At 39.3% G+C, this 15,481-nt stretch overlaps 1 protein-coding gene across 5 annotated transcripts in view; it reads left to right on the forward strand.

Annotated features, from left to right (window-relative positions):
- CPNE4 (copine 4) overlaps positions 1–15,481 on the forward strand; it is a 281,266-nt gene that overhangs the window by 233,271 nt on the left and 32,514 nt on the right. For all 5 annotated transcript variants that reach the window (XM_076331064.1, XM_076331065.1, XM_076331063.1 and 2 more), the window contains one exon: positions 4,668–4,801. In XM_076331064.1, coding sequence (XP_076187179.1) covers positions 4,668–4,801 — 134 coding nt within the window. The remainder of the gene's footprint in view (positions 1–4,667; positions 4,802–15,481) is intronic.

The following is a 15,481-nucleotide window of genomic DNA, read 5'->3' on the forward strand; positions in this document are numbered from 1 at the left end:
TGAAATGTTCCATTTCACTTTTTCCAGACAAGCCTTCATTTTCCAAAAGATTTAACAAAAAAAGAAAGATTTTTTTTGTCCCAACAGAAAGTTCCAGCAACAGCAGCAGCCCTAGACAGTAGTGGATTGCCATCTTGTGTATGAATCAGCTTTTTGAGGTGTAAAACATGCACTTCGCCGGTACACCTCGCAAATTCGTTGGATAACACCCAGAACTGAGGACCCTGTTTCTGGTTTTGAAGGAAATACCTACTGTAGTATACAAAGATCTTTACAGTTGTCTTCTCTCAAGCAAAGCATCCTGTGTAATTACCTCTCCGCCTTACCCAGCTTCTTTTTCTGTTATCCCCACGTGCCTGCAATGCCCATTTCTCCTCCAAATCTGAAACTCGCCAATCCCTAGAAACCCCTTTAATTTCTCTTTCCTGACATTTCCTCCCTAAAAATATGACTGGAAGAACTCAATTATCAAATGTGTTCAATGAGGTCATTAGCAGAAAGACAGCAACATTTTCAAGTAATATTTTCTAACCAGGGCAAGTGCTTAAGCACAAGCGAAGACTGGTTAATATGCATTTCCCACAAGTCTAGCACAAGCACAGGAGCGTTGTAACCATTAGAAAGTGTCTAGGGATATACACATTATTATGTTATAGCTGCACTTTTCAAACTTTTTTTGATTCCTCCTAAATGTTTTCCAATGGAAGAGCAAGTCCTTCCACAGCACACTGAAGGGTCATGGCGGTTTGCTGCCCTTTTATTTACTTCTCGCAGATTTCCTATTTAGTAGGCTGTGAACCACAAGTTGAAAACTGCTGTGTTAAAATGGATTTCTTGATATATCTGACTGATAGTATTGCTTCTACTATATTTTACTATTTTAATATTTCATTTTGCTGAAATGAAACAAAACCATTGATAATAGGAAGTTTAGGTAAACTCATCTGCAAGGACAGGCAGTGAGGACGTAAAGGAAATGAAAGATCCATTATACTGTGAACTGCAGAGATCCCTGAATTGCTGCTGGCCTCAATGGTAAATCCACCAGCTAAAGAACTGTGTAAACTCATCACTATCAGTTTTCAACCTACATGGACTCAGGGGAAGCTGTTGTGGATGTCTCTGTGCCTATAGCCCTGTTCATTCATAACCTGGTGGTTCTACTTCAAGATCGTCACAAGCTGGCTGCCTGCATATTTTACTTCCTCCTACCTCAGTTGCACCAGTGCCCAGTGCTGGTAGCACAGACTGGTTGTGAGATGTGTTGCCGTTTCCAGAAACGTATCAGAGGTTCTCCAGTGGGCACTGAAGCAAAAAGGTGCAGCCTACGGGGGAGATACTCAATGCTCCCTTGCTTTCTGCACACATCTTATAATCTCCTTTTCACATAGTCCTAATCTGGTTAATTCGGACCACTGAAATAAAGGAGGCCTATTCCTTCCACCTTCCCAGATTTCCATTTCTTTTAACTGGAATGGATCTGGAATTGTTTGAAACTCTCCTGGTACATGTATTGTTGTTGTTTTAATATTAATGACATTTCTATTGAGTTCATGCTGTGTACAGGCAGTACGATACAACTGTGATTTGAAAGGGCGCTTGCTGAGGGAGGGAAACTGGGATGCTAAGCATACATTTGATAACAAAAAGCTGTAGTATGATGTACCTGCTAATTTAAGGCACTAATGAAAGCTTTGGTAACATCATGCTATGTGTTCTTGGGATACTTTGTACATCTATTGTAGGAACATAGTTTGTAGTTAGTCTCTGAAAAACAAAAGTAAACTTTTCCTGTACTTTACAACCGTTTATTAAGAAGCTTTCATCTACAGAGATCAATAGTGCTGATTCCAGTTTGCTACTTTTATGCACTGCTTATTGCAAAACGCTGTATCTCTTATCAGACAGTGTTCCCTGTCGCAGAAGAAATGTTCAGAAGTTGGCAGTGCAAATGGGTCTGTAGTCAGAAGACGTTTTCATCACTTTAGGAAATACAGCAGAAAGGATGTGTAACATGCATAAAAGGAAGTGTAATAGAAAGATATATTGGACAGATTCTCTCTTAGGCAGGTCATGGTATTGGACAGGCCAATTCATTGCTGACAGATCTAGCAGGAGGTCCAAGCTATGTAGGATGTTTTCAGTGCAATGAAAATCGCCCTTTTACAAGGCTGAGGAAGAAAAGTACTAGGAGTGTAGTTATTGCTATGTTATGTTCTCATTTAGCTGTGGGAAGATGACTGGCACATTGGAACTGATACATTTAAAGATACACTGATAAAAACCAAATGTATGCACTGTAAGAAAGATTCCTACTTGCTGCCCACAAGATTAGCTCAGTTGTGATATTAGCCTAGCTTCTGTGATGTGTTAGTTTTACAAATCCTTATCCTACTTATTTGCACAAGATCTTGGTACTGCCGGGTAATGCTAAAAGAGCAGAGCTCTGCGTTGTTATTTTGGAATCGTGGCAAGTAACAGCGAACATCTTTCTTAAAAGTCCTCCCCTCAGCAATCAGAGATTTGGATCAAGTCAAGTACGGTGCATGCGAGTACAAATATTCATAAAGGCTTCATCATAGGAAATTAGGATATTTTTTGCTTATCAGCAGATCTCTACTACAAGGACCATTTCTAAAAAGGAAGCTTGTTTTGGGGAGGGTTTTTTTCTTTCCCAAACACTGGCCACAGACTTTTTTCCAAGCTCATTAAACCCACTGCTTATTCCTACACTGTGCTCTTGTTTTCAGTTAAAAAGCATTTAGCCATGGTTAACAGACACAAAGGAAGATTTGTCCAGTTTTGTCAGGTGTGTTGCTCCAGCCTCATTAATGCCTGTTTTGGGGTTATTGGTGAAAACACCCGCTTTTAACAATTTTACAGGAATGCCCTGTTTCGCTATCATACAGTGAAATGTTTGCACTTTCTATAATCAGAACAAAAACCCTGAAGTTAAATTAATATCAGAGAAAATATACATCTTTTTAAGAAAATATGCACACCTTGGCTAAGATTTTTTAAAAATAAGTGTCCTAAAACTAAGCTAATCCATACAAGTATCTATGGACTTACCTTAGGTTTCACAAACCACTAGTGTTTCTTTCTTCCTCAGTTACATATATGCATACAAGTGAGAACATTAGCGGTATCCCATTAATTTATTCAAGTTAAATCAAGCTATCCTTTTCAGAAAAAGATCTATGTGGAAAACGGACTCACTGCTTCAGTGCATGAACAGTGAGTAGGGAAGTGGAGGTGAAAGATTACTTTATTTGCAAGCCAAATCAAGCTCATATCTCCTGACTGAAATGTGGAGAGGTGCGGGGGGTTCATAGTTGATCAAGGCGATGAAGGGATTTCCAAGCTAACTAGAGCCCAGTGAAAAATATTTTTCTTCAGCCAAGAGTTAGAGGTGGAAAATCAGAAATGGTGGGGAAAAGCCATCTTGGGTAGACCCAGTATGATTTTTAGCAACACAAAATAAGTTTCAGGAGGGCTGTGTTGTTTTTTTAAGGGAGAATGAAAATGTCATGTTTCATTTTCATTTTATAGCTGCGTAAAATAGTCTTCCCTGTGCCAAGCAGAGGCTCCAGCTGGGGAAGCTGCACATTCGCAGAGGCAAGCTGGGACTTCAGAGTTCTTTTTGCAGCCTTCAGCAAGGCCCTTACTTGCCAACTGCACAGTAAAACTGAAAATTGAACTCTGTGCATTTGTATCTGTTGAAGATCCACGTATAAGGGTTTTTTTGGAGGAAGAGGTCATTGGACAAAATCATAAGGAAGGTTATAAATGGCTTTGTTCCCTCTATGAGACCCCCTGGGTTTCTTGTTGCTCCTTTTAGGAATTTCTAGAAAGCAGCATCAAAAATTCAGAAGAGGGCTTTCTGGTCCATGACAGTCATATCACAGGAAGATGCATGCCAGAGTATATCTTCAGCGAGAAGTATAAAGAGCATTTTAAAAGGGAGAAATGGATTTTAAGAGGATTCATTAATATTTCCTTTTGTGTTGAATGCTTCCCACAATCTTCTCTAAGCCCTTTCAACACAAAAATCTGTGCAGGGTTCAAGCTTTATTTTTACCCTGCAGCTCACCTTTAAGCTTGCTATCATCTGTGAAATTGGAAAGGTTAATTATTTAATGCTTAGATGTTTTGAAGATAAAAAATACCAGACAGGCAGTATCTACTACTATTACTACAGCCACAGTAAGGTTTAAAATAGCTAAGAAATATCCCTAACTGGAGTTTTAATTTCTATTTTTAGTAGGACTTTTAACTCTCTCAGGACATTTTTGCTGCACAGCTTTTATGTCCTGAACATCACCTGAGCTGGAATAATTTAATTAAGTATGAGAACCTAGAGATAGTAAATTTGATTCATCTGTATTAGAACATAATTTTCCACATAGAATAATAAAGCAGTTCATTTTTTTCCTAATCATGCCATTTTAGTTTTATTATCTCTTATTTTATAAGCTGTCATTTAGTTTTAGACATACTTATCAATACTATCCTAATTCAAATTTGATGAAGTATGCTGTAAAATGACCTTTGCTTTAAGGCTGCAATCTCTGCAGAAAAGTGTTTCTGGTAAAGATACATGGTTGGTGTAGGTATACTTGTGCCCAGAAGAGCTCCACAACACATTGACTTTTCTTCTTTTCCAGGTAGCTATAGATTTCACTGCATCAAATGGTGATCCTAGGAACAGCTGCTCACTGCACTACATCCACCCCTATCAACCCAATGAGTACTTGAAAGCATTGGTAGCTGTTGGGGAGATTTGCCAAGACTATGACAGGTAAATAACCACATTTGCTAACAGAGTTGTCTTTAGAAAGTGTTTTCACAGTGTGAAATCAATGACTGCCTGCTGCCGGCTGCAGTAGCTCCATGTTTAGTCACTTAAGAGAAATGACTGCGTGTCAGAAAGATTAGTGTACCTTAACACGCTTTTGAGAGTCACAGTGGGTTTAGATTAGCTTCACAGTAATGAAAGGCCCGGTTCTTGGCTGTTTGGCAGGTATGTGTGTTAAGTTTCAAGTTTGTATTCACATGCCAAAATTGCATGTTTGAGTGGATTTTTCATTTGTGTTAAACTTGAAGCCTGTTTTGCAGATGCTGATAGCATCCTTTCTGATAGGCTTAGGAATCTGGTTCTGTCCTGTGCTACAGAAAAGTGTTCCCGAGATTTTGTGTTTGAAACTGAATTTGTAGTTGCCTAAACTGCTTAGTGGCCATGTCTATTCTTAGAAGTAAATGTATGGTCTTTGTCAGTGTTCTCCTGGCCTGCTGAGTATTACAGTCTCTTCTAAAATAAATATTAAAAGATAGTGATCATGTGTGCATACAACATGCCTTCAAATAGATAAACAAACGCAAGTAATTGGGCCAAATATGCTTTGATTACATTATGTACTTCTGTTGCTTTCAAATAGGCTGCCTGCTTCTATCAAATTAATTGCCCATTATTAATGTAATTACCAAGTGCATTTCCTTTAAATGTTCTTTCTTTGTTGGTGAGGCATAGTATCTTACACAATTATTCTTTCTAATCTTTGCACATGTAATAGACATCCACCCACCACTTTGCCATATGTAAATGCCAGATCTCAAAAAAACAATGCTATTTCCAGTCAGATTTGAATTATACTTTCTGTATAAATTGTGGAGTGACTTAATACTGTGGTTTGCATGTTACATGTCGCATATACCAATTAGCCTGCTCAGAGACACTTCCATTTGCATGGTAGTGAAACGTCTTCTCAAAGAAGAATGAGGAAAATACTGCCCTGATACAATTTCTGTAAGAATTTGATGGTCAAACTTAGTCAACGAGTCTGAGAAAATTAATATTTTATTGTAAGTGAGCTGATAATTCCTCAGTGATTATCCAGTAATTTAATAATTACCAGCAATAATTCAGTGGGTAAATATCTGTCAAAATAGGGAAAGGAATAAAAAGGGCTGGTTTATGCACACAGATTTTTTTATTTTATCACTTAAGGTGTATTTTTTAAGAAAATGAAATAGTTAAGTGGCACAGGCCCTCCTGTATGGAGATATTAATCCCAAATCAGGATTCTCCTCTCAATATAGCATATTCCAATCAGTACGAAAAATAATGGCCAGTCATTTTTTAAATGAAATCATCAGCATCATTTAGTTCTATTGTACTGCAGAAAATGCCTATTGATGCTAATCAGCACAACTAAGGTTGTATGAGCTATGGACTAGGGCTGAACAAAAGCCAGAATTTCATTTTTCAGGGAAACGTCACCTTTCTGGCATCTGTTTGACCTATACACGCTCTCAAGTTGTGACACTATAAATACGTTTCCATGGGCAAGTTGATTCAACACGGTCAATGCTTTCTGATCAAAATGTCAAGTGAGGACCTTTTCTTTATACTTGCATGTTTTGAATCCAGCAAACTGGAAATGAAAACTTATAATTTCTCTAAAGAAGAGAAGAAATTAGGAGGAGCAAAACCTTCACACAAAATAATCTACAGGTTCTGTATAGGAGTTCTTCTTGTATTTAGTTGCAGCCTTGAGATGTGTGAGCATATAACGACCTATAAAGCAAATCTTCTGTATATACACTTTAAAAAAAAGAGTTTCAAATTCAGTTAAAAATCCGAAATGTGGCACAGATCCATAACTGGTCCAGTGAGCTCAGTTGTGCTTCAAGTACTGGAGCAGGATTTCTGTTTCCAGGTTAAGATCAGCCAGAAGTGAAAAGAGAGGGACCTGCTGAACCTAAGGGCTGTTTAGAGCCAGAGTGTCATCATTTGCATAGGGGCATGTCTTTAGTAAGGTTAAAATATGAGCCCACAAAGATGACAGTGCTCTGACCTGAAGTTTTATAGTTTGTACCCATTGATTATCTCAAATAGGCAGAACTGGCTGATTTCAATCCAAACCAAGGAAAATGGAGTGGTTTTCTTTGGGTCTCAGGATTAATGTATTTACATAAAATGAAAGAATAGTTGGAATAAAGTAAAATCTGTTGTGTGCAATGTTTTTTGCATTCCAGTAGCGCAACTGTTGAATGCTAAGTACTTTTGCTACACTTATGTACCAAAAGACTGCTTTTTTACATTTGTAAAAAAAAAAAAAGAAAAGAAAAGCCTATGGCTATTACTTAAAATAGTTCTGTAATTAGAAACATTCAAATTTATTTGTAAATTGGGAGGAATTGGATTGGCAAGTAATATAGAGAGAGACTACACTCAAAATCCAAAATTTTCTCTTATATACTCTAGTTACCTCTGTCGATCAAGCCAAATCTTCTCATAATCTAGGTTTCTGTACATATCAGCCTAACATAATGTATCCCTAAGTAATTAATGCTCCAAATTAAGTGCTGCCCCTCATCCCTTGATACAGTGGAATAATCCCTGTTCATCCAAAAGCCCATTTATCTGTATGGTTCAGAGATTCCTGAAACAGTTAAATGAATAGTGCCATTCTGCATAGTTAAGCATGAAAGAATAAGATTCATTCTTTCATCAGCAATATTCAGAGAATGGGAAATAGACTTTGATTATTATCCTGATGGTAGAAGCGTTGCAGTCCTGTAGGAATAGGCCAATCTGGTAATGGTATGGGAAATGGAAGAGCTGTTCACCTGCACAAAAGACTTAATACTTTATCTGTATGGTGGAATTGTTTCAGGCTATAACAACATTTGTCATAAGAGAGGAGATAAAGTTTCTATGTGATATAATCAGTGGCTAAGCAACAGCAGCAATGGATCATAAAGGAAGGAGAAGCATTCATTAGTTTTAAGGAATTAGGCTTTAAAATGTAGTTTGAAATACCGGAAGGGGGAAAACACATTAAAAACTTATGAAAATCTTTGGTAAAATAAGCAGACAGCTCCATGGAGAAGAATTTATTTTAAGAGAAATGACTCATGGATGTTTAAAAATGACCTCACAAAGCAATAAGAAATATATATTTCCATTTAAACATTTTCACAAGCTTTCTTTTATATAAAGAATTATATCACTGGTATACTTTTACCTTGAAATTGAGCAAATCTACTCCACCTTTTTGTAGCATAGAGAAACAGATGAAAATGGTGAAATATCATTGGGCACTGAAGTGTTTAATATTAAAAGGACCTGCTTCTGTATCATTCCATATTTACTCTTTACCTCAGTAATTTCAGTATCAAGTTCTCTGGATCAGAAGTCAAATCAAGTGGTTTCTGATGACCAGCAATATCAGCCTAGCCAGGATCCTGAAAAATCAGTTGATCACTACCAAATGTGCGTATATTCCCTCTACATGTTTTGAACAGTGAGTTAGCAAGTGTACTTAAGGCAGATGAGGTTATCCCTAGCTCTGTGTGCACTATGGCTGGCGTAGGACTTCTAACCTTAACCAACTCTGACCAATGGTTTTGGCCACCCCTTTGTTTTGGAGCCTGGTGGAGACCCCTTCAAGAGAATGCTATTTTCAAAGGATAGATGGCAGGTGTCTTTGCTGGTTGAATACCCAGATATGAGGAAAGAAAAAGTCATTCATCAGTTGAAATATCAGACCTGTGAACCAGAATCTTATAAAAGCCATGAAACTCTAAGTTATATAGTAATAATTTTGAATGTCTCCTGTTCCCCATGGCAACTGTTCCCCAAATATTTTTCATTTGTATCACAAAACTGCCCCCTGCTCAGCATGGGACAACACTGCTTTGTAAGGCAGAGAAGCCTATGGCTAAACTGGGGAATCAGGGAAAGTTTCCTTTCGTCTGTGTCCCAACATAAGGTCGGGCCATGTCCTGACTGCAAGTCAGGACCTGACCTACCTCTTCTCCCTTCCCCTTCACACATCCTGGCTTCCATCAAAAGGAAGCTGAGGCATGTGGACAGGGAGGAGCTCCCGTGCTCTGCAGGAGGATGTACCATCTCAATAACGGTGGGGAGACTGCGCCTGCGAGCCACATAGCGCAACACAGCTGCCTTGCGTAGGCGAGAACCAGCACCCAAATAGTACTGAGATGTGTCCTCAGCACATATACGTACACGTTGACAAGTCTGTTTCCGTTATTATAATCTGGAAACATCCGTGAGAACTATTATCTATAGATAAAAGAAGTACTTTTCCCAAGATAGGTGCAGGTGTGCTGTGAACCTCTCGCGTAAGAACCTAGAGCTATACACCTAGACACACACACGTATGTATGTATGTACAACTAGAGTTTTACTCCTGTGTATAAATATATAGGTATGCATATAATATATATGTATTATATATACATATATATGTATAATATATATGGTTAACACTTAACCATGCAGTAAAAAAATTCATTTCTCTTTTATGCTGTTTTATAGCTTCCCTCTCTGCAAAGCAAAGCCGTAAGTCAGAATAACAATAGTGTACACGGTTTATTAAAATGGCTGGTCCTTTGATCTTAATGATTTGTTTTACCAGTGCTGGAATACAACCAACTAGCCGTGAGTGTAGCTCATCTTTCATTCTGCAGTGTAGCTGTCTGGCAAAGGAAAAAGGGTTGGAATGGGGCTGTAAGTAGCTTGTTTGTAAGGATAAATGCTGTTACATGCACACGATGCTAAAGGCTGAAATACTTCCTAAATGATCTTACATTATTACAGGTTTTAATGATGATATAGCAAGTGAAACCCATGACAGGACTTGCAAATCTGCTCCTCAGTTTGAAATCTGATTTCTGCAGTTAGTAGCTTTCCTTTCTCTTCTGCTTATTAAGAATCTCATTATATTACATTAAATATTTATCTTTGCATTAAAACCTCTGTTCTGATTGAGCAAGACACTAGAGCTTATTATCTCATCCCATTGTATTCAGTCTGACTCAAGCAAACACTGAAGTATTATGCAAAATATAGATGGCACTAGGATGGAGTTAAGAGTTTTACTGAATTTGAACTTTATTGTTAATTGTTCGTCCCACACCCAAACGTTCAGTGCCTCCCATATACATGGAAGATCTTTATGATTAATTTTTACACATAGTTTTATATTTGTGCATACATTCAGAGTTCTTCACTGGATTAATAAAAAGTGCTCACAAACATGTGAGAATCAGCTTTTGTGTGGTCAAATCAATACTCAAACATTGAAAAAGACAAAGGTTAGATGTATTTTATCAAATACTTTTAAGCATTTGTTGCGTTGGATATTTGTGGAACTTCCCATTTTTGATGGGCCATGCCCATTCTGATCTATGCACTCAACTCATGATTCCATGTGTTTGACCACATAGTTTTGTAAAATGATGTCATAAAATTGGTCATTTTATTTGTATTCAAAATCTATTTTAAAAATTAGTTCTTAATTATTTTAAATCTCTGTCTGTTTATTCACTCTTAAAGATATTGCAGATTTTTTTTTTTTTCCAAGAGCCCTTGAAACACATCGAAGATAAATTCTATCTGTTTCCTGACACTAATGTCCTTTTTCAGTTAGGCAAATAGCCTCCTTAACTCTAAATACTCAAGTAGCTCCTTAAAATGGACATTCACGCTGAGATCATATGTTAACAAATAAACTGCTTGTGTAAAACACACTTGTCTAGCAACCTCCCCAAAGGCCACTAATGAGCAAAGAGTACATTATTCCTGCAAAGTGCAGAAATTATTTATGTGTAGAGCTCTGTAAAATACTTAAGAGTAAAAATTTAAAAACTGGGCCACATTCCACAAAAGGTATGAAAGTCCTGAAGTCAGTCTGAGTTTCAACATTAGCTTCTGCAATCAATGAATTGCAGCAGTAGCTGACTAGATGCAAAAATTCCTCTTTATGATTTCTTCTTCAGTATTTTAGGCCTGAGTGAGTGCATTCACTCTGATTGATTGAAAACCGTATATAAAACCTTCCTTCCCTCATGCAATAAAGTGCGCTTGAAAATTAAGAAGGGAAAAAATGAAAGGAGAAAATAAAAAGACCAGGGTTCCCAGTCCAGCACATCCCTTTCAGTGTAGATCTAAGAAGGGAAAAAACGAAGTCAGGTGAAAGGTCCATCTGTCCCAGAAACACATTTCCTGAGGTACCCAGCAGAGGGCAGTTAGGGAGGCGAAAGAGGACAAGGTATGTATAATGCAGTACATGTTACGGAAGTCATATATAAATCAGTGCGATTGGTCCCAAATACAAAGATCAGTACGTACTTAAATGCTGTGGTTTGGATTGAGGCTTTAAGTGGAAAAGAGATCCCAGAGTTTACACCTTGCAGTCTGCTTTATTAATCAGAGCCTCATCCCCAAGAATTACTTATCAGGTCATTCATCCTGAAGCTGTATCTGGGTTTGTGGATGAAGACTCAGAGAGTTACCTTGGCTGGAGGGATCTGAATTCAATACCTTGAGGTAATTTTGCCAGACACAAGGAGAAGAACAGAAACTTGCTTTGGTTGAGATAGTAGTATAATAGTAGTTCATTAAAACTGGGGTGAAAGAATGATGCCTAGAATAACTGGCACTATATGCGACATTAAATATTTCATGAAATCCCTACATAGAGCTATAGATGTTAAAATTTAATCTACCCATGCAGATCAATAAATAAAAATATGCTTAATTATTAAGCATCTCTCTTTATCACTTTAATTACAGAAACAACCTTTCTGGAGGCTGTTAAACAAAAAAGCTGATTAGCATATCTAAACAAGTTTAAAAACCGTGGGGGAAAATACACGAATCTTTTTATATAGTGCTTTAATAGACCAAATTTGCATAGACATACAACAGAAGAAAAATAGAAAAACAGTAACCTATACAGAAAAACTTGTAGCTTATGTTTATCAATAAGCCCAGGTGTGGTTAAGCATATTCTGAAGTGTTTGGATAACCCAGGACTAGAACTGCACTGGGAAAAAGGAATTGGCAGTACTTGTAATCACCAAACTGGGCTGAAAATCCTTGGATTTAACTGTTGAGGACCTAGGCTGGCACAATTACATAGTATATACATACACATATTTAGTATTTGCCTTTGCAGAACCTGTATTTGCAGACTGCTGCCACACAGGCGTTTCTACAATCACCACTTTTTATCCCAAGAATCAGTACAGCAGAATGAGTCTAGTACAACTGTGTTGGGAAGGTGACTTCATAACAGTTTCTTTTGCATGTGTACATACATACATACATATATGTGTGTGTGTGTATAGCTGTATATATATGTATATATCTGCAGGCCCTTTATCTGGGCAGATACTGTCAATTCTTACAGCTCTGCCTTTTCCCTTACCAAGTTTTCATCTTTGTGTCTTCTTTATGCTGCCTCTTCTTCCAGAAACTCAGTTCCTATGTCAGTGTATCAGTCACGAGCAGTCCCTTCCAAGTTTCTTGGCAAAACCACTGCTTCCTCCACATGCTTTTCAGAGACCTCTGCTGCATTCTGTCAGCTGGTAGATACATGAAAATCTGAACCTTCTGCATGGCTTTTCTATGTGGTCTTTACTATTTCTCAATTCAGCTTGAAATCTCCTCTGAGGAAGAGCTTTGTTCTGTGCAGTAGTTGACACTTCTCCGGGACTGTGCAGACTGGTACTGTTGGAATTTCTCTGTCAGCATTTCTTTCTGAAGAGAATGACTTGAAGTATAAAACCCTACAAACTTTATGTGAAATGGCATACCACCTACTGCTGTAGAGACTAGACATCTGTGTAAATAAATATTAATAAGTAAATAAGCATAAATAAAGGATATAGCAATTTATGTGATGCCATCTGATACTGATCTGGTACATCTTTAGTCAACACAACCATTTCCAGAATTTCAGGAGCGTGAATTTCCTCCTTGCATTGTTAAGGATGTAATTGTTCTAGTCATCCACTCCCATTATATTAGCATATATCTGAGAAGCAAATTATTCCCATTTGGAAACCCATCTGTGGGGTAAATGAACACCATGTTCTAAATCTTCTCATGCAAGTTTCCTCCTTTACAGAAAGTGGACACCTTTTGCCTGAGTCGACCTTAAAAGGATGTTTGTGGGTCAAACTGCTCTCAGTTAAAGCTAGGTAATTCTTGTGAATTAGGTTCCGTTTACTAATTTACTATCCCCGACAAATTACTGTGAAATTAACCTTGATCAGAGATTCCAAATCAGCAGATGAACAGAGGGTAGTAGCCCATTTCCTCCTGCATATTCAGTGATGCCTAGCTGAATGTTTAGTCATCAGTATATTTCACTTACAATTTTGCTCTAACTTGTTTTGATAGTGTTCTTCATTTTGACTTAATGTCATTTTGGGTTTGGTAAAATTACATCAACAGCTTATTTGGTCATATTAAATTACAATATAATCTCTATAACGGTTTTATCCTGCTCATCCTAGAAAGCTCATTTGTATCTTGAGAGCCTTTGATGAGAAATTCCTCTCCCAGCACCTCCCTGCATACATATGCCAACGCAGTCCTGTATTCCCCTCTTCCCAGCACACCCCTTATAGATAGACATTTTCTGATAGAAAATTGTTGCAGAGGAAGGTCTCTGACCAACCCTTTCCACTGTAATTTGTAAAAAAGGACAAAATTATGTGCATATGTAGCAAAGCTTTTGTTCTTGTGGTTGCTTAGTGCAGTACACCCTGAAACTTGAAAGCCACACTTGTGTTTCAAGAGGGCAGAGCCCCACCACTGTTCCGTTTGGGGTTCTTCACGATCTACACCTTACATGATTGAATTCAGCCTGCTGCCTGCGGTGTCGTCTTCAAGTCATGTCAAATCTTAAACATCTGAGACTACAGTCTGTGTGAGAATGACCTTTTCAGTGACGGTACAGTTTTCCATATATGATCCCACAGATATGCCAATTCACTATAGACTTAAGGTTTTGGAAGTTAGAGGGACATATGTGCAACCCCCTGAAATACATAGGACTGTCTGGAAACTGCCTGGTTTGAGAAGTTAAATATAACTTCTTGGGACAACCAGGGGATCCGGCCTAGCCAGCACGGATTCATGAAGGGCAGGTCCTGCTTGACCAACCTGATCTCCTTCTATGACCAGGTGACCCGCCTAGTGGATGAGGGAAGGGCTGTGGATGTGGTCTACCTGGACTTCAGCAAGGCCTTTGACACTGTCTCCCACAGCATTCTCCTAGAGAAGCTGGCGGCTCACGGCTTAGACAGGGGTACTCTGCGCTGGGTAAAAAACTGGCTGGACGGCCGGGCCCAGAGAGTTGTGGTGAATGGAGTTACATCCAGTTGGCGGCCAGTCACGAGCGGTGCTCCCCAGGGCTCAGTTTTGGGGCCGGTCTTGTTCAATATCTTTATTGATGATCTGGATGAGGGGATCGAGTGCACCCTCAGTAAGTTTGCAGACGACACCAAGTTGGGCGGGAGTGTTGATCTGCTTGAGGGTAGGAAGGCTCTGCAGAGGGACCTGGACAGGCTGGATCGATGGGCCCAGGCCAACTGTATGAGGTTCAACAAGGACAAGTGCCGGGTCCTGCACTTCGGCCACAACAACCCCATGCAGCGCTACAGGCTTGGGGAAGAGTGGCTGGAAAGCTGCCCAGCAGAGAAGGACCTGGGGGCGTTGGTCGACAGCCGGCTGAACATGAGCTGGCAGTGTGCCCAGGTGGCCAAGAAGGCCAATGGCATCCTGGCCTGTATCAGAAATAGTGTGGCCAGCAGGAGTAGGGAAGTGATCGTGCCCCTGTACTCGGCACTGGTGAGGCCGCACCTCGAATACTGTGTTCAGTTTTGGGCCCCTCACTACAAGAAGGACATCAAGGTGCTGGAGCGTGTCCAGAGAAGGGCAACGAGGCTGGTGAGGGGTCTGGAGAACAAGTCTGATGAGGAGCGGCTGAGGAAACTGGGGTTGTTTAGCCTGCAGAAAAGGAGGCTGAGGGGAGACCTCATCGCTCTCTACAGCTACCTGAAAGGAGGTTGTCGCGAGGTGGGTGTCGGTCTCTTCTCCGAAGTAACAAGCGATAGGATGAGAGGAAATGGCCTCAAGTTGCGGCAGGGGAGGTTTAGATTGGATGTAAGGAAAAATTTCTTTACTGAAAGAGTGGTGAAACATTGGAACAGGCTGCCCAGGGAAGTGGTTGAGTCCCCATCCCTGGAGGTATTGAAAAGACGTGTAGATGAGGCGCTTAGGGACATGGTTTAGTGGGCCTGGTGGTGTTGGGTTGACGGTTGGACTCGATGATCTTAGAGGTCTTTTCCAACCTCAATGATTCTATGATTCTATGATTCTATAACTCTGTAGCCCCTTGCAGCATCCCCTTCCCTAGTTTATTCCCAGTTATAAAGTCCCATTTCTTTTTCAAGATACATTTTACTGAATTGGGTCATTCATGTAGGTATAAATCAGGTCATTGGAATTTATTTGTCATCTTGCAGGGAAGCTTGACATTTTGTCTCACCTTCCTGAGTATGCCATTTTATTAGGGTATCCTTCCAGCAAGTGATACGTCTCGCTGCCATTTCATTTTGCTTAACCTACTCCTCTCTCAAGCTCTGATGATTTTTT

This window comes from Aptenodytes patagonicus, chromosome 2 (assembly GCF_965638725.1).
Source record: "Aptenodytes patagonicus chromosome 2, bAptPat1.pri.cur, whole genome shotgun sequence".
NCBI lineage: Eukaryota > Metazoa > Chordata > Aves > Sphenisciformes > Spheniscidae > Aptenodytes > Aptenodytes patagonicus.